Source organism: Anolis sagrei, chromosome 4, assembly GCF_037176765.1.
Source record: "Anolis sagrei isolate rAnoSag1 chromosome 4, rAnoSag1.mat, whole genome shotgun sequence".
In the NCBI taxonomy this organism is placed as follows: Eukaryota; Metazoa; Chordata; class Lepidosauria; order Squamata; family Dactyloidae; genus Anolis; species Anolis sagrei.
The window spans coordinates 199,595,303-199,620,723 of NC_090024.1; the positions used below are offsets into that span (position 1 = coordinate 199,595,303).

Genomic DNA, 25,421 nt, shown 5'->3' on the forward strand with positions numbered 1-25,421 from the left:
ATTACTGCAGAAACTGCTTTGAGTCCCCCCAGGGGTGAGAAAGGTGGTATATAAATACTGTAAATAAATAAATAATTAATACTTCGAACATTATTAGACTGAGTCTTTTATAGGAATATTCTGTTGATGTAGTCCCAAAGTTGTAAATTAATGATAGACTTCTTCCATCCTGGTTCCATCTCAGTTTCCTGGCCAGATGTTGATCTTCTTGATTGGTGTTAACAAACACAAGTCTTGTGTTGACTTCCTTCTTAACATTGTAAACATTTATCTTATCACTGTCCCATTCTTATCAGAGTTTACTTTTTCAGCTCTTATTAGCAGGTTTTAATCACAGTCCAGCAAGCAGGTAGTCAGTGATTGCAGGCCTTAATATTTTACTGGTGCTTCCAAAATTATTAACTCCATTGATACATCCTTCCATTCATTCCCACACATCATATTAAATTCACATTTATTAAATCTGCACATTGAATCTCTTATTACAAGTCCAGAAGATGATCTGTGACCATTTTCTCCTCCCTCCCCTTTTTTGGACTGTTTCAGACATTTCCCTAATGAAACATGACAGAGCTGACAGAAAATTCCCCTGCATCTCTGGGAAGGGGTTCATCACAAATAATACCCTCAATTGAGTCAAAGTGTTTAAAAATGGGGGTGGGGGGTGGGTAGGTGGTGGGTGGGATAAAGTCCCTAGCCCCACCATGAGCTCAGATATGTTTGGTATGGAAACAGAAGAGAACCTTCCCAATAGCTGTTCCCAGATTTTGGGACTCCTTTCCATGGAAAGTCAGATTGATCCGGCTGTGGAACACCCTCCCTGCTGACATCAGACAGGCGCCCTCCCTTATGTCTTTCCGTAAGGGCCTAAAGACGTGGCTATTTGAGAAGGCATTTAACTGAGTGCTACATCTACTGGTAATGACAACTGGAACGGAATATGGTTTACGAGCTTGGTTATGATTCTATGATAAGTCGGAGCGGATTATTTAGTGTATTATTACTGTGTATCAGTGGATTATTGCTTATTGTAAATGTGTTTTTATATGTTGTACACCGCCGTGAGTCGCCCTAGGGCTGAGAACGGCGGTCAACAAATGCAGCAAATAAATAAATAATAAATAAATAATAAATAAATTCTGCTTTCTTTATGCCAATAGGCAAATGCTTTTCTTTAGCTTGGGAGGGTGTTTACAACCTGTGGATTTTATCTCTTTACTCATGTTTTTATGTGCTTTACATTGATTTAACTTTATGCGTTTTTAATACAATTGTTTGGTTTTTTAAAACTTTTCTGTATAAGACTTTAACTGAAGTTTGTTTTTAATTAGCCCATGGTGCTTTGGGTTGTTTGCTAGAAGAATGTTGGAGCAATAACTATCTAAACTTGATATAAGGCAACGGTCTATATTTCATTGTTCTGGGTATTTTGAATTGTGCCAGTTTGTGTGTTTGCAACAGACAGATGGAAACAATTAAGGAAGTCACAGCTCTGGATTTGCAAGACCCAAGCAGGGCTATTAATGTTAGAGGGCATAAGAGATTTCTCCTTTGTAGGGTCATCATAGGTTGAACCCAACATGATGAGAAATAACAACAAAGGAAACTTGAATGAGACCAAGAGCCCTTCCACACAGACCTATATCACAGAATATCAAGGTAGAAAATCCCACAATATCTTCTCTGAACTGGGTTATCTGAGTCCACATTCAGATAATGTGGGTTTTTTTGCCTTGATATTCTGGGATATAGGGCTGTGTGGAAGGGCCCCAAGAAGTTTCCAAGGAGGAGATCCAATAGCATTAAGCTGGGATCTGCAAGTGAATGCAAGGAGACTTTGTAACTCCTTCCAAACTTCCTGGAATCATCTCTTTTAAGCAGTACATGTTTCTGAAAGCAATGAAGCACAATAGACCTTGTTACAGTTACAGCCGTCTGGTGTTTCTATCTCATGGCTGAAATGTATCAAACCCATGTGGGGGGAAATGGTTCACTTCACACAAGGATTAAGCCAGATGTTCATTTTTCCAATGAATATATTTTGACATGAAAATGTGTGTGACTTTTTTTTAAAGTAAGTGTTGGTAACCTTGATAAGCTGTTATTTTCAGGATTTGTTTTGTTTTAAAATTGTCATTCATCACAGTACTCATATGTTGTCATGTAGCTCATTAGATTTGGCTAGGTGAAAGTACTACTGAGATCAAAAAGAGTTATTTCATAGAGAAAACAAAGCTTATTTGGGAATTAGAAGACAAACTAGTTTTGTCAAATCTCAGTAGTTAAGCAATATTTATTTATTTTGGCAATAAATATTCATTCATTTTGGGCAGGGGTTGAGGGGTCCAACTTATCCCTCATCAGTAAGTCCAGTATATTTAATAGTGTGGGTTAATTTTTTATTTCTTATTCTAATTGTATTTTGCTTTAATCTATTGTGTTTTGTTTTAATTCCTACTCTTGGAAAGGAGTAGGTAGAGGCATCTCACAGCCTCTCTTGCTGCAAGCTCTCTAGCTTGTCTGTCCTTCATTAATAATCTTTGAACTCTTCTTGGCTATACTCTGATTTTGCTTGGCCACATGGGCCCCTGTTTTCATCTTTGAAATGTTAAATGATATACAGACTGCTGCCTACAGTTCAAATTTTGATTTGTTTGACTGGAACTTTGGTGGATGTTACACTACAATGATTTGAGATTTGCTTAGGAATTCCAGTCAAAGTAGGCTTGCCTGGAGGCTGTGTTCCAAAATAATCTATGAAGCTGTCCCACAAAAATGTCTTTAAGTTAGGGGTGGACAATATATATATTTCAAGACTATCTCCTGCCTTGAAGGGGGACTGCCAGGATCCTTACCAGCAGGAAACTGATTCCTCTTAAACTCCTCTAATCATCTTTTCTGCCCTTGGCATATATGGATAATATTCTTACAGCACTGTTTTGCTATATTAAACTGGCTAGCTTAGAGATTTTGCCTACCAGTCTTATTTTCCCAGCCTCACACATCTCCTCTTGCCATTACATCCTTATGCACATAACATTTACATAGGCTAAAGTAATAAATCTGCATTTTTCTTTTGTTTGTTTTTCCCTTCAGGCATGCCTTTCTTTTAATTCAGTACCGCAAGCTTCAATACATTTCAGGGATGATGTCCCCTGTCCCCCTCCTAGCCATTTACCTGTTGGCTTGCTTATTTTGGAAGGGCATCAACAGACATGTTACTAATCTACTGCCATGTTATAAGCCTGGGGCTAGTTGGCTGACTGTCAGTTTTTACAAGGTAAATGTACCACTTGGTAGCTCAAAAACTCATAGTTTTAATATTTTTAGAATGGAGAGCAGGCTTGCATTGTACTTCTACATATGCAATGCAGCTTCTGAGAGAATGCTGCACAGCTTCTTTTCATTCCTTATTCTATGTATAGAACTCATATATATGAACTTCCAGGACTGGTTTGGTCATCAAGTTTGATGACTTATCAACTGAAAGTGTAAGATGTTTCCCCACATTTTTCTATATGCAAAATAAATTAATATATTCATTATTAAGCTACCTAAATACTTCAAGGCACCAGAGCCTATCTGACCTTGGGAGCTAAGCAAAAACAGCTCTAAATAGCACTGTCAGCCCTCCACATTTGTGAGTTTAAGTTTTGTAGATTTGATCATTCACAGTTTTGATTATTATGTCCTCTCTAGCTTAGCTTTTCTAACTGTGCATCAACACATACATGAAATAGCAACATTTTAATACTTGTCTTATCTAGAAACATATAAATGGATACCCTATATCCAAAGCATTGTTTCAATGTTCTGGAGGAGCTTAACACTGCAGCTTCTACATTTCTCAACACCAGATTTCAAGTTTTATATTGAACAATTATATCTCAAAAATGAGTTTACACTAAGCTTATGTTGTTTTTGTTGTTAACTGCTCCCAAGTGACCATATGAAGGGGATACCTCCAAGTCACTCTGTTCTCAACAGATTCAGGAACACATTGATTGAGTTTATCTATCAAGTGGTTCTCAACCTTCCTGATGCCGCGACCCCTTAATACAGTTCCTTATGTTGTGGTGACCACCAACCATAATATTATTTTCATTCCTACTTCAGAACTGTAATTTTGCTACTGTTATGAATTGTTCACTGAACCAAATTTGGCACAAATACCCAATATGCCCAAATTTGAATACTGGTGGGGTTGGGGGGGGGGGTTGTTTTTGTCATTTGGGAGTTGTAGTTGCTGGGATTTATAGTACACCTATAACTCTGAACTCCACCAATGATGAAATTGAACCAAATGAACCAAACTTAGCACAAAGTATTCCATGACCAACAGAAATTACTGGAAGGGTTTGGTGGGCATTGACCTAGAGTTTTGGAGTTGTAGTTCACCTAAATCCAGAGGGAACCATGGACTCAAACCATGATGGATCTGGACCAAAGTTGGCACAAATACACAATATGCCCAAATGTGATCATTGGTGGAGTTTGGGGGGGAAATAGAGCTTGACATTTGGGAGTTGTAGTTTCTGGGATTTATAGTTCACCTACAATCAAAGAGATTTCTGAACCCCATGAACGATAAAATTGGGCCAAACTTCCTACACAGAATCCCCATCAACAACAGAAAATACGGTGTTTTCTGATGGTCTTTGGCGACCCCTCTCACACCCCCTTGTGACCCCCCCAGGGGTCCCGACCCCCAGGTTGAGAAACCCTGGTCTATCCAGAATGTGGTCTTCTGTTTTCCTATGCCATCCAGACCCACTTTATCTAGCAAGACATGTCTTCTCATGAATGATATGGCCAAGTATAAATCTCTCAATTTAGTTATCTTAGCTCCTAGGGAAAGTCTGGAGTTTATTTACTCTAGGACCTATTCATTTGTCCTCTTAGTAATCCAACAATATCTATAAAACTCAGTGATTCAAGTCCTACATGGAACAATTACATCTCAAATATGCACTTACACTGCAGCTTACCATTTAAGACATATGCTCCCTAGAAATGACAAAACTTTGTGCAAATGAATTTGAAGTGACAGAATTAACTAGTTTATAAATTGAATACATTCTGGAGGATCCCTGCTGTCAATGCCAGAAAGGAGGTCTGGATTTAATTAGTCTTTTCCAAAGTCTTTAGTGCACCAAATCTCTTCACTTCATGACATCCAACTACAGCAATGGAGGACACTCTGTATTTAACCAACACAAAAGCCTTTGCAATCAGTGTTAACAATAGGATTTCTTTTTCTCTTCCAAGCTCACCATCTCCTTCATTCCCATCTGCTATTAGAGAAGCAGTGCTAAAGAAGATCAGCAGCCATTTCTTATGAGAAGCCTGGTCTCAGTATTGAAAATGACAAATGGAACAAATAAATGTGATTTGTAGCATCTAATAGAATCTTTCTGGCTCAATGAGGCATTTCTAGCTGGTTATTTTTAAAGTAGGACAATCTAAGGAATACAAAGGCCAAGACATGTGTCAGTGTTGTACTGGAGAGAATGAAACATAAAAACCTATCATGACACTTTGGGGAGAATATTTTCAGTTTGGAAACAACACTCCTGACAGATTCACTTCTTTGAGTGTGTGACTTTTTTGCTCAATTCTTCCTTTCTTCATCACTTCAGACACAAATTACTTGTAAGGCCTTCCTCTTGTAAGGCTCATCACCAGGTCTGTCAAGCTTACCACCTCTCAAAGTTTACTCTGATGTAGACTGACATTTGAGTTGGTTTAGGGCTTTATTCTTTTTGCCTGTTTCTATATTTTTCACACATCTTTCTTACTTACCAGCTATAAAAATAGCACTACCTTGAAAGGGAAATGAGAACAGATGTATTAATTTGTAGTGAATACATAGCTGAATTAGACACGTCTCCATGAACCATTTTGAAGGATTAAGTCCAACTAGGCCTTAATATCCGACAGAGTGAGATGGCTGACACTGGTAGCAAATGGTAGGGACCACAGGCTGTTATTTTGGAGTCTTGGCTTCCCTATATTGAAAGGTAGAAGTATACATGCCATATGACTCCTGGACTCCCATTAACCAACACTATCTCTCAGGGCTTGTTTACATTAATAAGAAAACATTGACTCAACTGTTGGCTGTTTCCATGGAGGCTTCTGATGAGTCTCCTGGGTTTTCTTGTATTAATCTGACTTTAACTAAAGTCAGGGGAACTCCATAGTCCACAGGAAATTTAGGAGTATCCTGGGGGTTTGCAGCAGTTTGGGCAGGTGGAGTGGGACTGCTTTGATTTGAACCTCTCTCCAAATAACACCACCACAAGCACCCTTTCCTGTACTAACAGTGCAAGGAAAAGGGGTGGTTTGCCTCTATGTTGCTGTTTCCTCTCCCAAATAACTACGAAGATCCATCTAAGTGCTTGACTGTTGTGGCTGTCAGAATGACATGCCCATTCAACCTACAAGAAAGAGGGGGTCAATCTACTCTTTGCTTTTTGGTGATCACGTGTGTTAACCCTTCCTTCTTACAGATCATGTGGTCATGGCCAGGCACCCGTGTGAACTACATGGCCAATGGGGAGCAGTGGCAGTGACATAGAGGACAAGGTGAAAGTACAGTAAGGCCAATGCAATTCAGCCCATCTGGACACTGACTCTAGGTTCATAAAAATCAGAGCAGCCTGTTCGGTGTAGACACATCCTCAGATATGGAAAATGTTACAGCCACACTATTGCAATAAAACTAATTTGTCTATTTAGTTGGCTTTCGTACACTGACTGGAGAGCAGCACCATCTTCTGTGTCATTCCAGACAGCTAAATAGTTACCAAACTCAAAGCAAACCAGTTACCATTCTACCTGTCAATATTGCTGGTAGACATATTGAGCCTGACTGAAAATACATGTAATCTGAATGTTGTTTGGAACAGAAGGAAGTTTGCAGGGAACTCAAAGTACAACAGACTAGTGGTCTAGTCTACAGTCTAAATTAAGAAAGGGTTAAAGTTCAAGTGTTTCATGTGTCAAACTACAGTAATCCTACTGTGTAGATGCACCCATAGTTATTACAAGGTCTTTAGCTTTCTTGGCCCAAGAGTGCTGGTGTCTCTTGAAACTACAACTCCTATGATTTCACAGAATTGAGTCATGGCAGTTAAAGTGCTCTCAATACATGAACTCTACAGCATAGATATTGGCAAACTTTGGCCCTCCGGGTGTTTAGGACTTTACTTTCTACAGTTCCTAAGAACTGGTAAACTGGTTGGGATTTCTGGGAGTTGAAGCTCAAAACACCTGGAGGGCTGAAGTCTGCCCATGCTTGGTATAGATACATTCTTTGCAGTGGAGAGACATCCAACTCAGGAGGAGGAGAAAGGGCATTTTTTTAAAAAAATGTTGACTGTTTCTGTCTTCCTGCCTTATTGCACAGAGCAGCTCAAGATCCCTTCAAAAATATTTATGCAATGAGTTATGTGTTAAGAAGTGTGGATAGGAAAGCTTTCTTCAGTCTAAGAAGGATGGATTTACTTTATATTTAAGACTGGAGATCGCATTTTAGAAGACATGATAACATCCTCTGTTTCACAGACAATGCAATATTTTATTTAGACCTGGTAGCTAGCTTGCTGGTTCTTTTACCTCTATGTGTGCATGCTCTAAAGCATAGTAGATGGATGTTAGAATCTTAGATCTAAAGTCAGCACTGTTACACTGAATTAATGAGTCTAGACTAACTGAGTCTAGACTAACTGGATTTAGCTCTTACTGTGTATCAGTTTTTCTTTATCATGATGAAACTTTGGTACAGTGTAACAAAAAACAAAAACAAATAACGCAATCAATATAATATGTAACTGATTAAAATTGTAATGAAAGTCTAAGTCATCTTATTTCATTCACCCATAAATATAGATGTCAAGTAATACAGTATGTGCTGAGGCTTGCAACGAGTTCCACCAGTGGATTTCACTGATGAAATTAGAAGTTGCTATCTAGTATTCATGAATGTGGTCATTCATTCATAATTCACCATGAATTTGGTTCACCTTTTTAAAATTAATAATCAATTCTGAATTTTAGTATGCACTCAATAATTCAGATTCAATTTCCACAATTACGTAGCACCCACTGATTTAAGATAATAGCCTTCAAAGGTTACATAATAATAATAATAATAATAATAATAATAATAATAATAATAATACAATTAAAATACATGAGCACAGCAAACACACTAAAATACACTCACTAAAATGTACCTCCATAAAAGTTACACACCAAAAAATATCTCTATAAAATACACATTAAAACATACAAAACAAAGGACACTTAAAATGCATGTTAAAAGACTGTGTGGGGTAGGCCTGCTGGAAGAGATAGGTCTCTACATGATTTTAAAATTATGACACCTCATTTAGCTGTCGGAATGATTCTGTCAAGTTGTTTCACAGTTGAGGGGTGGCCGATGAAAAGGTCCTCTGGGTGGTGGTTGCCAGTTGGGTTCTGGCTGGTTGGAGCACACGCCCCCCAGAAGACCGAAATGTGTGGGATGGATTGTATGGGAGAAGGTTATCCTTTAAATAACTGGACCCAAACCATGTAGGGCTTTAAAGATCAAAACCAAAACCTTGTACTTTGCCCGGAAACTAACTGGCAGCCAGTGGAGTGACTTTAGGATAGGTGTGACATGTTCACTCCTAGATATTCCCGTAGCCAATCTAGCTGCTGTATTTTGAACCAGCTGGAGTTTCAAAACCTGGTACAGTGTAGCCCAATGTAAAGCACATTGCAGAAGTCCAACCTTGAGGTTACCAGTGCATGCACTACCATTTTCAGATCCTCCAAATCTAGGAATGGGCGCAGCTGGCATATCAGCCGAAGCTGATGGTAAGCATTCCTGACAGTCGCATCTACCCAGGCTGACATTTGGAGAGACAGATCCAGGAGTACTCCCAAGCTGTGAACACAGTCTTAACCAAACCACTGAATCATACCTAGGTGAACCAGTAAGTTAATACTAGTAGAGTACAGGACAAATACACAAAGACAGAGGTTTGCAGCTCAGGTCAGGTAGATGTCCGCAGTAGTGAGGCATTGTGCAGCTGCTGGATTTATAGCTCACTTAAACTTCTCAGTTTCTCTCTGAGTGTTTTTATAAGGGCAATGAGATCTCCCAAACTCAATCCCTTTTTGGGTGTCATTGTAACACTGTAGTATGTCCTGAACTTGCTGAGTGCTACTGTTTTACTGTTTACTGATTTAGCTTCTGGAACATGCAAGTTGGGTGGCTACTGGGAATGGTTGGCTTCAAGATCAGTTGCTCACACTTCAACCTGCTCTTCCTCTTCACTGTCTGAGCAGGGTATGATACCAGATTACCATCAAGTGAGACTATATTCTACAGAACTGAAGTGGCCTGGCAACTGTATGGTGGCTGTATAGGCAAGCAGCACCAAAAACAGCTCACTGCTGCTAATACTCTACCTTTACCTTGCCCCTCCCTCAATCTTATCTTAGCAGTGTCCATTGGGTATGGAAATGATGGTGGATACTCCTTGGTGCATAGAGTGATTATATCCAGTGCACCGAGGCAATGGGGGGAGACGAGGAAGTTCTAAAGATTTCAGAAAAAGTTTTCTGCAATGCCAACATCTGTTTGCTTGACGAGTAATTTAGGCCAGTACTGCTTGTTAATATGTCACTATACTACATCATTTTCTCTTTGTTTATTTCAGTTTAACCTTGAAGATACCCAACCTCACATGCCATGCTGAATCTGGTCCATCTGTTGAAATCCCTTTGATTTGGAAGCCTGAGATGATGTATGTGTTGACTTTCTCTTTAGAAATCAAATAAAAAGGAATTTTGTTAAATTGTTTAATTCCCATTTAATGGGAGTGTAAAGAGGCAAAAATGTAAAGTAAATTATGCCTGAGCCTGATTTGCAGCAGGGCTGGAGTTTGAAAAAGGAAATACAAATGCATCACAAGCCGATGAAGAATTAGTATAGGGTGCACTTAACTTTGCCTGAGTATTTGTCTCATTGTAGACAAATGAGAATTTATGAGCATTCAAGTGCTATTGTACCTTTTGTGATATTTCATTGGCTTCTGAAATCTCATAAATACCCCATCCCTTCTCACAATATGTCATAATGAGTATATTGCCAACAGCAAATAAAACAGAAAAGAAGCAGTTTTGTGATCCATGAAGTGAAACAACATTCAGGGTTGAGTAATACCTTTAATGAATTGCTAAACATGACCAGCTTTTGTGTTCTGTCAGAGTTTTTTGGTACCAAAATTAGGGGTTGAGGAAGAAGAAAGATTCTGAACTTCTTGTTTCCTTCTTTATCCCCTACCTTTTTATACCATATTTTGTAGTGCCTGAATGCTCCAATAAAGATATTATTCAGCATTGGTTTTTTTTTTGTTTCTATAATGAGCTTGCATTATTTTCATTAACTCATAGAACACTGTGCATATAAAAACTGCTTACCAATTTAAACTTAATACAGCTTTACTAATTCAGCAATTTACCCAGCGTCGGAGAATTAGACATGCAAAAGTGATAGGAAAATATATCCATGCTTGTGTTTGTGTGTGTCAAGAACACTAACCTGACAAGAACAGCAATCAATCATGTCAGGAATGAAGCTCGTAACAGATAAGACCTTTGCAAAATATACCAATCATCAGAAAGGAAGAAAAACATCACAAGAAAGAAAAAGAACAAGACGGCTTTGATTGGTAATTTTGGAAAGAAGGAAAAGTTTAGCAAAAGGCAGGGAGTAGGCAGGGAGACTTCATTTTATATGGGGACAGAACTGGGGTTTGGGGAATCTTTGAAAACCACAAATATCTCTTTTTTGGCCTTTAAAATCATCATAAAACCATTATTTTCTCCTTAGGATGGAAAAATTGCATAATAAAAAGCCTTGTGTTGCATTACCATATTGCATTTTTGTTTGGCTGAGTGTTGGGTGTGTTGTATTTTTTAAAAGAACATAGATAGATAGATAGATAGATAGATAGATAGATAGATAGATAGATAGATGGATGGATAGATAGATGGTATTTTCATGTGATCTTATCTGAGCCTTGGGAAACTGACTTGGGTCTCATCTCAAGAGAAAGACAGCATATAAAGTGAAAAATCGGATGGACAGATTGATTGATTGATTGATTGACTGATTGATAGATATGCAAAGTTAGTCAAGTAATGAAGAGGAGATGTTTAATACAATTGAATATGGGTATAGCTTTCCCATACTAAACAAGGATCTTGGAATGTCTACTCAGCCTAGAATCTGAAATGACTTAAATATATGGATATGTATTTCTTACTTTATTGTCCACATTTGTCTATGTGTACATTATGCCCATGTCATTCACCAATAAAAATGAATTTTAAAAAATGAAATGACTTAAGTGGACGTGACTTAATAAATAGCAGTATGTTGTATCCAGCACATCATGTTCTCTTCATTACATTTGTTTCTTTTCAGATTGTATGCAATCACAGGTGTGATTTTGAGCAGGTAAAGTGCTTCTTTTATTAAATGAAATTTATTAAATTCACACTGAAGGTGTGAATGTTGCTGTTAATGAACACAAAAAAAATTGTGTTTATGAGTATTTGAAAGAAATGTGCATGATCTAGAGAGTTATCTGGGATATTTAAAGGATGGGATTTTATTGCATTTCAGTGTATTTTATTTTGAAGCTCAATGCAGGCATGCATGAAGAACTTGAGTATGGATGAATGTAGGTCTGTTTTTTAGTGATAGATTTCTAATAAAGTGCGTGGTTGTTGCTGCATGATATTCAATTATAATGTTGGAAACACAAGTTAGTTCATTACCTCTTGAGCTTCAGTTTTCCCAGCAGTAAATGCTAGTTCAGATTGAATTGCTCAATCAAGAAGAATTTTATGTGTAACTGTAAAATTGGATTGGAGTGCTGGGAATATGTGCTGGAATTAAAATACTAAAAGCTGAATTCTCTCTGTTCTAGGTAACATCCAAAAACCATCAAATAGACATGGGTAGGATAAAAGTGTGCTTTTCAAGGTAGTCCGGTGCAAAATAAATTCAACTGCAGAAATTTCCTCTCATTGAAGTACCATAAAACTCTATTTTTGTTCTGCATGTTGCAAGATAGAGGATGCAACAGCGACTTCAGCTTTAGGAAGCAAGATCTTAAGGGCAGTGCTCTATGTCTTGAAGAACCAGAGAACTTCAATATCAGTGCTGACATGCATGTGTCAGTGATCTGTCACAGCAACAGTTGTTGATAAGGTAAAATTTTGGACATGGGGATGTCCATGGCCTCACTCAAACAAATAGGCAGGATTACCCCCCAAATGCATGTTTTGGAGTAAGTCAGCAAATGACCAAATAACAACCTATCAACAATGGTACCATATAGAGTACCATGACAGCTATTGTCTGAATCAGGGGTCCCCAAACTAAGGCACGGGGGCGAGATGCAGCCCTTCAAGGGCATTTACCTGCCCCTCGCCCTAAACTTTAGACTTAGGGTTACTCTAAGTCTTAAACAACTTGAAGCCACACAACAACTTCAGTCCTAATTAACTTGATTATCTCATCAGCCAAAAGCAGGCCCAAACTTTGCATTGAAATACTGGTAAGTTGGTTAAAATTTTAAACATTGTATTATTATTCCATTTTAAAACTATGAATAAGATATATGCACTGCGTTCAATTCATTCAATTTCTTTTTCCAACTCCTTAATAGTCAGCGGACCCATGAACTAGCCCTTGGCTTAAAAAGTTTGACTATACACTAGTGATTGAATCATATTGTTTTAAACAATATTGTTCAATGGAGTTTGTCCACCATTCCATTAGTGTTGGCTATCAAATACAACAGAGAAATCAACTGATGTGCTTTGAATATGGCCTTTTTGCATGGCAGCTGTATGTACAGATTGATTCCATTAAAAGGCACTCCATTCAAAGTGATGCAGGAAGAAGTTAATGTTCTGTTTGGGATTTATATATACAACAGCTCTCACATTCATGCCATGCCTTGATGCAGCAGTCATCAAAGGATGTGCATGCATATATGTACCACTTCTGAAAGAGCAGGATGGTGGAAAAATGATCCAAAGTGGGATGCATACCTCTGTATAAAAATAAGGTAGAAGTATTAGACTGCATACAAAAAACATCCTTGAAAATCAGTTCAAAAAGCAGAAGTAAATCCATTGAACTTGGGCTTTGGGGATTTTGCCATACACTGATATTGCACATTTGCCTAAAGACAAAAATGGATATCTTACCGTGGCATTTCAGTGAGAAAATAAACAAGGTGGCTCACATGAAAAAGGATAAACAACAGAGCTACACTTTTAAGGGAAGCAGTAAACATGAAGACCAAGAAGAGAAACACAAAAAGGAGGTGTAAATAAAAGGAATACAGGGAGCTAAATGAACAATTTACATTTAGCTACCTGGTAGACTTCCTATTTTTAAAAAAAGAAAACCAAGTAGGAAGGAGTGGGTCATTTAGTAGGTCTCCCAGAGCAGAAAACTGCTCTGGTACCATAATAAGAAAATGTGGCAAATCCCACAGTGCCTGGTGGTGGGAACCTGTTGCCCATACCCTGCATCGCCAAATTCAGCCCTGTCTGATGAGGTCATAAGGGTCTTGTAGCAACATCTTTGAGATTGAGAAAAAAGCATTTGTATACTCAAGTTTACTTCATCCATACACACCTAATGAAGTAAACTGAGAGTTCATCGAGGAGGGAGAAATTATTTGGAAGTGTGAGGGGTTTCCAATTTTAAAAAAATTATCTGTATATTCCCAAGTTTGCATCCAAACTCTTTCCTGAAATACCTTGGGTTCCCTACACTCTCTCTTCCATTGTGTTCTCCCCCAATTCCAATTCTCACATCTAAACTCACTAAACTCATGCAATGTTTCAGAACTTGATTTTCATCAATTTTCTATTATTATTATTATTATTATTATTATTATTATTATTATTATTATTATTGAGGATTTATAATCAAAGCTCTAAAGCTTGTTTTGGGATTCTTATCTTATTTCAGGATAATCCAAACCAAGAGCCAGGTAGTGATGAAGAAAATACTAGGTTAATCTAAACTGACCTGGGACATTTGAATGAAAAGTTGTCAGTAATGGCTCACAGGAAATATTACGGGATGATTTATAATACTAAAAATGGGAGTTTCAGAGACACTTTTCTCATCTGGAGGGTCTCTAAGGGTGCATCTACACAGCAAAGTAAATGTGTGACCTCCTGCGCTTTTATCTGAGACATCCAAACAACAAATTAATTTGAGACAAAGCAAAAAAAGAAAATTGTCCCAAATTAATTTGATACCTGGAAAGACCCAGGTCTTTCCAGGTGTGGGCCCTGTGTGGATTGGGCCTGAGAATCACATTGCGTGGCTTCCAGGCCCAATCCACACAAGTGTCCTAGGATTTCTGTGAGCCGAGAAAACCCAAGACAGCTCCTATACCTTCCCAAAACCCCTTTAAAAAGGGCAAAAAAGTAAAATTTACTTATTCGACTGTCATTAAAGTGCTGCCGTTCCTCTCCTGGCACATCAATTCTACTTGCCAGGAGAGGGCCAGTAGCACTTTAATGGCAGCCAGGTAAGACATTTTTACTTTTTTACCCTTTTGGGGGTGTTGTATCCTTCCAGCAGGACATCTAGTCCCCCCTCCCCCCCTCTAAAGCTTGGGTTTCGGGGATAGGTGTGTGGACTTTAACCTATACACAATTGGATTTGTTAAACCTGACTGGGTGTGGGCTAAAGGGCTGTGTGAATCCAGCCGGAGTCACAACAACTTATGCTACAAACATCTCCCCCCCACCCCACAGTTTATCTAAAGGGTACTACAAGCCACTTTTATATACTGAAACTGACTAGTACTGCAATGCCTTTGACTATAAAACAGACTTGGTACTTGTATGGTCTTTTTGAAACACCAAGATTTTTGGAACTCCTGGAATATGCAATATAAAATGCTTCAGGCATCACCAAACCTGAGAACAGAAGCATATGAACTAAATCGGATATTCATACCAGCCACATTCTTCATTTCTCCACTAAATATTTCAGCAATGTGCCACCCATGATGGTTTCCAGCTCAGCTGTTTCGATCTTACTTGTTTGATCTGCTTTATATGATGAGATCCCACCCGCTTTTTAATGAGGTGATTCACCAATTTAGTTTCATCAGTGAGGCTTTCACCTCTTAAACTGCAAATCATCCTGTAAGTGGGATACAACTTGAGTTGGTACTATTCTTAATTAACCTTGCACATTAGTTGACCTCACAAGGTAGACAGGCTATACAAATAAGCAGTTGCTTTGTGAATGAGATTCATCTAAGGCTTAATTCTAGCTGAATCGGTCTAATTCAAGCTTGTTTGTACTAGAAATATCAATTAAATAGCAGGAAGCTCTACTTAAAATCCCTTGCTGTTTGACCCCTAGACGATGGCTAAACATGCATATTTACTTCATGGAGATCTTTTATATTCATTACAGGCAAGCTAAAAAGAAAGGGAACCTTTGATCTGAACATGTTGTGGCATAAATAGGGAGCAGGTGTGGTTTACTGGTTGAATTATTGAGTAAGACACTGGAAGACACTGTAGTTACAGTTAGTATTACTGTACAGCCATGGAAACTGTACAGCCATGGAAACCCACAGAGTCTTCTTAGATAAGTCATATTTCCTTAGAGCAGAGGTTCTCAACCTGGGGTGCCCAGATGTTTTTGGCCCACAACTCCCAGAAATCCCAGCCAGTTCACCAGCTGTTAGGATTTCTGGGAGTTGAAGGCCAAAAACATCTGGGGACCCCAGGTTGAGAACCACTGCCTTAGAGGAAAATAATGGCAACCTTCTCTGGCCAAGAAAATGAGACTGTCACAAGTTTGAGTCTACATAAAGGTACAAAGTAACAACAACCATAAACTGATAGCACACCATTAACTTTGGTCACCACTCTTCTCACATCTACCATTGCCATTGGCTCAACAGAATACGATCTGAAGTCATATTTTTTTACATTGTGAAGTGGCTCAATCACCATGCATGAAAAGCTCAATGTCACTTAAGCTTTCCTAGGCTTTCTGAAGGAAGAGCAGAGCAGAAATGGAATAAATAAAATAAAATGGGAATTTTAGATCATAGAAAGCTTCCCTAAACTCCAAGGTTTAGTTTTAAAATCATATTGATGGAGAGTAATATGTGAGGAAGTAGGCTCATGTTTTATGTATTTTTTCTCTACACTTACAGCTCAGTCATTTCCATTTGCTGTTTCCTTTTTGTGTTTATAAACCACATATTTAATAATAGATTGTTCCTCATTCTTTGTTGCATAGAAGAAAAACTCAAGCTCATTATAGTTTATGTCACTCTGGCTGTCATTTGGACTTAGAAAGCAGTTATTGTGATGTGCAATAGCTTTGCCCCAGCCTTTTCTGCTGAAGACAACGAGTTGCTGAGGTGCGATTAGAGCTAATTAGAAGAAAGTCAATTACCAGAGATCTTCCCCGGAGGATTAAAAATGCCAGACAGTGCCATCAACTGTCTTGTATTTTATTTTCAGATTTACTGAGAAAATTATTTAATGGCTGTGCTTGTTGTGAGGGGTATGTGTGGGACAAAGAGAAAAATCCTGAACTTTTGACATGTCAACATGTCCAAAATTCTGTTTGTCTTTTTTTTTAAAAGTAAGTGTTGATTACAGTGCAATCCTTTTCTCAAATGATACCTATTAGTCCCAGATAGCATCATGACAAATACTGTATGCCAGTGGAAAAAATGTCAGATTGACCCGCTTGATATATGGTACTGTCATGTTGTTATTGCACCAGTGTTAAGCACAATTAGCAGTAAACTCCATGCACAAGGAAGAAGAGAGGAGCTGATGACATTCTGGGGAGGTGGGCTAATTTAAAACTGCTCCATCAGAATAAATGAGAAGCCCCATATCAACACCCTCCTCTTCCTCTCCCCCCTCCTCCTCCAGGCCCCTTCCACACAGTTGAATAAAATCCCACATTATCTGCTTTGAACTGGGATATATGGCAGTGTGGACTCAGATAACCCACTTCAAAGCAGATGTGGGATTTTCTGCCTTGATATTGATATTTCTGTGTGGAAGGACCTTTCGATAATAATGCTTTGACTCAGTAGTTCAGTAGCCAATAACAGAAATCTGTCAAGAACATGCACAGGCGCACACATAGCCTGACATCCTGTTAGTGACATGTGTATACGCTTTGCTAAGCAGGCAGGACAGGTTTTTAACTGTAGTGCAATGAATTTATTCTACTGACAGTGGTGGTGTCAGAGTCATATAAACAGTAAGTTGCATATTGCTGTTAGTGAACTGCGTACTGTGGTTGTTTATTGCATACTTTGCCCTGCATTGCTTATGACAGTTATGCAACATCATTCAACTGCATTCAGTCATTGATATGTGTTGCAATGTTTGGAGATATGTTATATTAGTATTGCATGTTGGGCAGTACTAACCTGGCATATCTCCATATGTGGATATCAAACGGTCTGGTTGCCAGAATCTTGTTTTTTTTTTTTTAATGTTTAACTGCAACCCAGCTTTTGCACTTTCTTCTTTCACCTGGGTTAGAAGGCTCCTCAGCTCATCCTCGCTTTCAGCCATCAAAGTGGTATCATCTGCATATCTAAGGTTGTTAATGTTTCTTCCAGCAATTTTAACTCCAGCCTTGGATTTGTCAAGCCTTGCATATTACATGATGTGTTCCGCATACAAGTTTAATAGATAGAGTGAGAGTATAAAGCCCTGCTATACTCCTCTCCCAATTTTGAACCAGTCTTTTTTTCCGTGGTCTGTTTTTACTACTTGGCCATTATACAGATTTCTCAGGAGACAGACAAGGTGGCTAGGTATCCCCATACCACCAAGAACTTGCCACAATTTATTATGATCCACACAGCCAAAGGCTTTAGAATAGTCAATAAAACAGAAATAGATGTTTTCTGAAACTCCCTGCCTTTTTTCATTATCCAGCAGATATTGGCAATTTGGTCTCTCTTTCTTCTGCCTTTTCTAAACCCTGAAAAACGTTCATTGGATATTCTGATATGTGGGGACACTTCATACACAGTGGTGCATCAGTGAATGTGTGGTCTATTGCTGTTGAAGGGCATTATGTTAGAGGGAAATAAATTATTTATTTATTTGAATCATTTATATTCAACCCTTCTCACCCTGAAGGGGACTCAGGGTGGAGCACAAGTAAATGGCAAACATTAAATGCCGGGACATGAATAAATTATACGCATACATAAACATTAAAAACATTTGTCTCAAATAACAACTTTAAGGCACAGCTCCAATATGTCTAGGCCCAGAAACAAATGAAAAACCCTTCCTCCATCTCAACTGTCACATCTGAGGACTCAGAGGGAGGGAACTAACTAGCTAGCTAACTAACTGAAGGCTGAGTTGAACTAAGATGTACAGTGAAATTTGAATCACATGTCTGGCATCTTAATTGTCATTTCATTCAATCCTAATACAGGAAATTTAATACTACAGTAACTCTTAGAGGCAGCATTTATTTAAAAACTCTAAGAACTATGTGTTGATCACATTCCAAGAAAGTCTGTGCTGTGGTTAAAATGCTCATCCCACCAAGAATGAATTTTAATGCTTAGACAAAATTCCCATGAGGTCATTGGTTTGGGACTCATATTCTGCACTTGATATTAAAAAGATTAACTGAATGATTAATACATACAAGTGAATTGGCATGTAAAAATAAATGTTCTCTTTGGTCAGGGGTATCATAACTGTCCAGGGTAATTTTAAGGGAATTGTTACTAGATGTTTGCTCCTCCATCCATAAGTTTCATCAATTTTTCCATTATATAGATTCTTGGCATTCAGTTTGGTTGACAGTTTCTTTTTGAAAGGAGAAAGTCAACAGAGAGTTATAAATACATCAACACACACCAATATCTTCCTTTTTTTTAAAAAAAAATATTCCTGCCTGTTAACAGAAAATATCTCAAAAGGAAGAAAAATTCTTAGAAATTTTATCAAACCTTAGAAAAATGTTTAAAAATATCAATGAGCTATTTGTGGGATTATTCTTTATTTTTGGTTTGCAGAAACTTGGAGAAGGTAGTGAAATAATGATGAGAGTCTTACAGTTTACTGATTAAATTATTCATTTTCATTGGATGTCCAAAAACCAATGACCTCATCAGATTGGGCTGAATTTGGACACAACACCAGTTTCCATCCCATGACACAAAGCTCCTTCTGGCAGGGCTCCATGGTAAAAGGGAAGGGGAACACAAGAAGATTCCTGTGTTTCATAGAGATCAACGGGGGGAAGCAGGGGGACAGAGGCTCCCCCCCCCCCCGGTGGAATGAAGTAAAGAGGAAGCTGGGCAGTGCAGGGCATAGCCCCCCCCCCCCCTTTGCTGGGTACTGCCAGATTCATCACAATGTGTGGCAATTCTGGTGGCAAATGGGATGAAATCCAAAGACTACTTATCAATTTGTCCATACAACTATTACTTACAAATTCAATTGATTTCTCTGTGCCACTCCTCCTCAGTAGTATAATACAGAAGCATCATAGATTATTTACATTTTAAAATGCAATACTTTTATGATAACTACCAAAATGAAACAAAAATCTGTGCAAATTTTCAAGGTACATCCATCAAACAAAACGGCACAAAAACAGACAGGGGAAAGCAGGATATGATTTGATTTTAAAATCATGTCTATGGACACCAGGCTGTTGATGTGCAGCAACTGAGTTGTTGAAGCAAACGGGAAAATACCGGTGATGTACCAGTTTGAAAACTATCACCATCACACCTGCCTGCAAGAACATTATTGTGCCCTGTCTTCTGCATCTCATCTTTTGGTCCTTTCTTTTCCTGTCCTGCCATTTATCATCCTGTTCCATTCCCCATTTTCTGTAGGCTTTGAAAAATGGACTTCCTGTTCCGCAAACTTAAAAAATATATATACAAAGTGTTGCAGAAGCAGGGGGTCTTTTCTTTTCTTCTTCTTTCTATTTGAATATTTGTTGCTCTGTCAGAGGGGACAACTGTGTTGGCAACTGGAAAGGGGAGAGGTACAGAGTGATAGACTCAAAAGGGGAGGGGATGATGTAAGATTAAAGAAGGGGGTGTTTTCTGCAGAGGAAGAAAACTGGAACTGATCTTGCTAAGTGTCCTTCTCCATTCCCTGAGGCTCACTCTTCCATGCATAAAACCAACTTTTACCTGCTTAAGAATAATGAGGGGCAGAAGGGAATGGAGGGGAGAGGGGTAGCATCACAACCATTCACTCAATCAACAATATTGGGGGACATTGACAGGTTTTCCTGTCAGTGAAAAAGTGTACTTCACCAATAATTTAAATGCAAAACAGCAATGGAAGAGAAACAATGTCATATGATAAGTACTGGCTACAGATGCTACAATACTGCCATTTACCAGCTTCATGTGATAGTCCTGTGTGTTGTATTAAGAGATAATGTCAAAAGGGCACTACAGGTTAATCGGGTCTTATCTTGAAAGGCCCCTAGGCTTGCTGGGAAGAAGAAAAGCAATAAAAACGCAATAAAGGTTGATTTTTCATTTTGAAAATTCAACCGCACACACACATCTATACATTTGAAAATGTAGCTTTCAGCAGACAAGCAATCTTACCTTCTGTGCTCGTCGCTTGTCAGCTCTTTGATTCTGATGATAAATCCGACTGAAGTTGGAAACAATAACTGGGACAGGAAGTGCAATAACAAGCACACCACTCAGTGAACAAATGGAGCCAAAGATCTTGCCAGCAATTGTCTTGGGTACCATATCTCCATAACTGGTGTAAAAGAGAAACAAAAGAAGGTGGGGATATTAAGATTAAGCTGACTACATGTGAAGTGCTATCAATTATATCAGCTGAATGTAGGAACCAGAGGTCTTGTACACTTGTACTTCATTAAAAGTAATTCCAAACTTTTATCAGTTCTCTGTGAAGTTTGTTGGTCATTGTAAAGGAGAAGACGAGAACTGGAATTTCAGCTACAGTGTTCTCCACTCTCTGTTGTTTTTTTGGGGCCCTCCTTAACTGGTTTATTTTCTAAAATGCTTACATTGGCAACAGTCTGCTTCACTGGATTCTTCATTTAGCAGTTTTACAGAATAAACCCTGTGGCCCAGTGGATAAAAGCTCTATAAAAATGACAGATGATGTTCCAGCCTGAGTCTACTTAGTTTACATTCATTATGATCTCAAGTTGATGGATGAATTTAGTTATACCTCTTTTTCTTCCAAACTCTTTTAGATTCTGCATCTAGAAAAAGAGAGTTGACTTCAGGTTTTAGATCAAAAACTACAAGTCTTATGAGTTTTCAAGTTTGGAGTCCAGGAGTACTTAGGGCAATTAATTTTCTTTTTTAAAAGAACATGAGAAACAGGTCTAGCAGTAGATAATGTGATCTAGGAAGGATAAAATCCAAATACTATCCCCATCATATTTCAAGCAGCACTCACTAGATACCCCCCAAATAAGCAGCTCACAGGAATGCATCTACTAAGGCATCAAAATTCCACCTGATGTAATAGTTCCAACACATGTTGATAGTCATCGTAGCAGCTGTCATGATAGTGGCTAAATACCATTTTCTCACTTTTACTTAAAAAAAATTACTGTGACCCACAAAACACAAACTAGAAAAAGGGAAACTGAACAATAAGGAAACAAGTCAATTGCAAAATCTGACAAAACAAATCTTGCCCTCCTCAGCACTTTCTCACTCTCCCCCTCTTCCTCATACAAACAGTCATTCAGTTTCTCTCTTCAAATCAGATCTCCCAGAGGCCTTCATTGGTGATCCAAGAGTGATAGAAGCAGATTATCTCTAGCATCTGTGAGGTTGTCAACTAAAGATGCCAGGCTAGAAACATCCTAGGTCCTGAGGTTACAGGACCCCAAACTGAGACCCAGTGATGGCCTTTGGTAATGTCATGGTGGATGGATCACCATGATAACACAAGTTATACTTTCTTGTAATGTAACGGGGTTGAGGTTATATCACAGTAAGTATCAAGCCATATCATTCAAATGAAAAACAGCTTGAATATGCTATGATTTTTAAAAACATATTTTAGTTATAGTTTCATGTTGTTCCTAGAGGACAGCAAAGAGTCATAAAGGCAAGAAACTGGGAACGGAGAAGGACATAGATAAGTAAATCAGAGAAGTGGAAGTGGAAACAGAAAAAAGACATAAAAGAGAAAAATATTGGGAAGAAAGGAGAAAAATAAATGTAACCCAAAGGATGGGAGAATTGAGAGAAGGGGGGGGGGGAAGGAAAGATACAGTGGGGGACTATGAAAGGAGAAAAGGGGGTAAATTTAACTAAGAGATGTTGGGATGGAGAGAAGAAGGTATAAACAGACAGATAAAGAAAAGATGAAGACATTTAGCTAGGAAATGTAGTCAGAGTCAGAAAGAAGGAGAAAGAGAGAGAAGAACATAGAAAGGGGGGAGGGTTGGTTGTGAATTACCAGAAAAAAAGAGACTAGAGAGAGAAATAAAAGAGCTGAAATTAAAAGAGAAAGGAATCAATCATCTAAGCAAAACTCAAAAAGAAAGATATTACAACCAACTATTTTGTTAAGAAAGGTACAAACAACATACCTCAGACCACGAAAGGAAATTGTAATTGCGTGCAAACATGTTGAATACAATGAAAAATGGGAAGGGAAAAAAGCAGTTTTTTAAAAATAAAAATAAAAATAAAATAGAGATAAGCTACAAAGCAGCAACCTTGCCATACTAAATTCAGTGACACCAGAAGCAGGAAATACTGAAATAGTATGTTGTATTTATGTATGTTGGTTGTTCTCTCTGCTTGAATTCTGTTTTTTTGTTGTGTGCTATCTGGGACCTCTTCACACGGCCCTTGAGGTTGCCCAGTAGGTTTCCATTTCCAAGTGAGAATTCAACAGTGGTCTTCTAATGTCCCAGTTCAATACATAAACCACTACACTGGCTTCTGGTGCTAGCTACCATTTCAGAAAAGTTGTAAGAAGAGGGAGGTGGCTAGATAAATCCCATTCAATTTACATCAGGCATTCCATTGTAGCCTTTAGCAAAATGGAGTTTACCAGCAGTCTCTTCTCAAGGCAGCACTCTTGCTCTGAGAAGACCCTGAGGTCTTCTCAGAGCAAGACCATGGCATCTGAGAGCATCATATATCATAGTAATAAAAAGTTGCTTTTTTGGACAGTAGATCCCAGGATCTCCTAGCCAGCACAGCTGCTCAAGATATTCTGGGAGTTCTAATTCAAAAGCTCTGGTGGATGTCAGTATGTAGGACCACTGATATCAGTATGTAGGACTTCACTCTGATTAATAATAAATCCACCTTTGAAAGTCACAAAACCATTCTACTGAGTTTATTTTAATTGTTATACTACTGTTTAATAACTTTAATCATTTATTGTACACCTATGGTCTTTCACAAATGAGGCATCTGTAACTCCAGTCCAACCTCCTGTTCAATATAGGATCTCCAGCTAAAGCATCATGAGCAAGTAGTTCTCTAGCATCTTTTTGAAGATGTCCAGATGTGGCCCAACTATATCTTTTGGCAATTGGTTCTATTGCCAAGTATAGTAAATCTGCACAATAATTCTATAATCATTCATTTTGCTGCCAGAAAATCTTCAAAAACTGCAATTCATGATTTATTCTGTGCAAAATCCATGATTTTTAATGAAGAAAATAGTGTGAACTTTGTAGAACACATATTTTGCAGCATTTTATGTATAAAAAAAATAACAAAAGTACTCTTCTGCACAAAACCCATGTGCATTTTTTTCTTCAGAAGTCCAGAATTGCAAAGATCTCATTGGTCTCAGATTCTTCTCATCAAAAGCTTACATTTAAAAATTCATTTTAAAAACGATTTTTGGAATTTCTTTCCCTTAATTAACTAGGGGTTTTGTGACACTCCAGTGATAAACAAATTTAATACGCTCTGAACAACATTGTCTTTTAGGGTAGCACAAAATTCTTTTTTGCTTTTACTTCAGCAGATTTAGCAGGCTATCACTCTGAATATTGCCACAGATCTAGTTGAATTATTCACTTTAATATGAAGTGCAACTTAACCAGCAGTAGTCTAAACTCTCATTTTCATGCCTTTTTATGCCTAAAGAGCAGCTTTTTGTTTTTCTTTCCCCTCACAGTAGGCAAGTTGATGTTACTTGAAAAGCTCCCTAAGTAGTATTGGAGCACAAGTTAATTCAGATGACTAGCATTGGGTTAACAGTAGGTGGTTGTCTTAAAAACATGCACAATGGTTTATACTCAGCAAGCCGTGATAAGACTGAGGGCCAATCTATATTGTCCTCAAAAAGCCACCCCCTTCTTCAAATCCATGCTTACCTTTTTTTTCAGTGAGAAATGTATTTGTAGCAAAGCTTTTACCTACTTGCTTTAATCATGAGCATAAATGATGTTCAACATGTCACTGTTAAACTACTTTCAAAATCTTTGACTCAAAGTGCCATGGTCTCATTCAGAGTCAAAAGGTTAATAGTCCCAGCAGAAAAAAATCCAAAACATTGATACGGCCTAGTAGGCAAATATTAAGTGAACTATTTGGGGAGCTCTAATGGGAAAAAAGATTAATAAATACTATCTAATTTATATATTTAACAACCATTTCTCTGTCCTCTGAGTGACAGAACAGTAGCCAGACACAGCATCTGAGAGAAGGCCCTTCCTGATGTGGTCTCAGAGGGACAGAAAAAAGAAAGCATTTCCTGGGATTAATTCCTTCCACCACTACTATCCCCTTTTCCTTGGGTTTGTGTCTTTTTGCATTGTAAGTTTTGGCCAAAGGGTGAGTGGGGGGTAAATGTTGTAAATAAAATGAATGGATGAGTGAATGAATTCTAATAAGCAAAAACAAACCAACCAACAAACAAGCAAACAAATGGAGCAGTAGGTAAGCAGATGGAGACAATAATATTTTCTGAACTACATAACAGACATGTCATTTTAATCTAAAATAAATGCATGATCTTGGAACAAATGGCTAATTTGTGCTAAATGATTAGGATTTTTTTTAATAAAAAGGGGGGAATGGGCTAGCAATTATCCATTTATTGCCCTTCTCTAAGAAGCTTGAGCCATTTGAGTCAGACAACTGGAAAAAAAACACAAGGTGAATAATTGGAGGCTATTATTTTACTAACCGTCATGTTTGCAGCATGTCTAATAGCTACTCACAAAAAAGTAGCCACCAGAGTGCTTTTCAGTAGGCCCCATTGAACTATGAACCCTTTTATAGCCTAAAGCACATAAAGACATATTATTGAATCCAAGTTGATTACTT

General features: G+C 38.1%; 1 protein-coding gene across 4 annotated transcripts in view; it reads right to left on the minus strand.

Annotated features, from left to right (window-relative positions):
- KCND3 (potassium voltage-gated channel subfamily D member 3) overlaps positions 1 to 25,421 on the minus strand; it is a 349,824-nt gene that overhangs the window by 59,768 nt on the left and 264,635 nt on the right. For all 4 annotated transcript variants that reach the window (XM_060772742.2, XM_060772739.2, XM_060772740.2 and 1 more), the window contains exon 3: positions 20,724 to 20,886. In XM_060772742.2, coding sequence (XP_060628725.1) covers positions 20,724 to 20,886 — 163 coding nt within the window. The remainder of the gene's footprint in view (positions 1 to 20,723; positions 20,887 to 25,421) is intronic.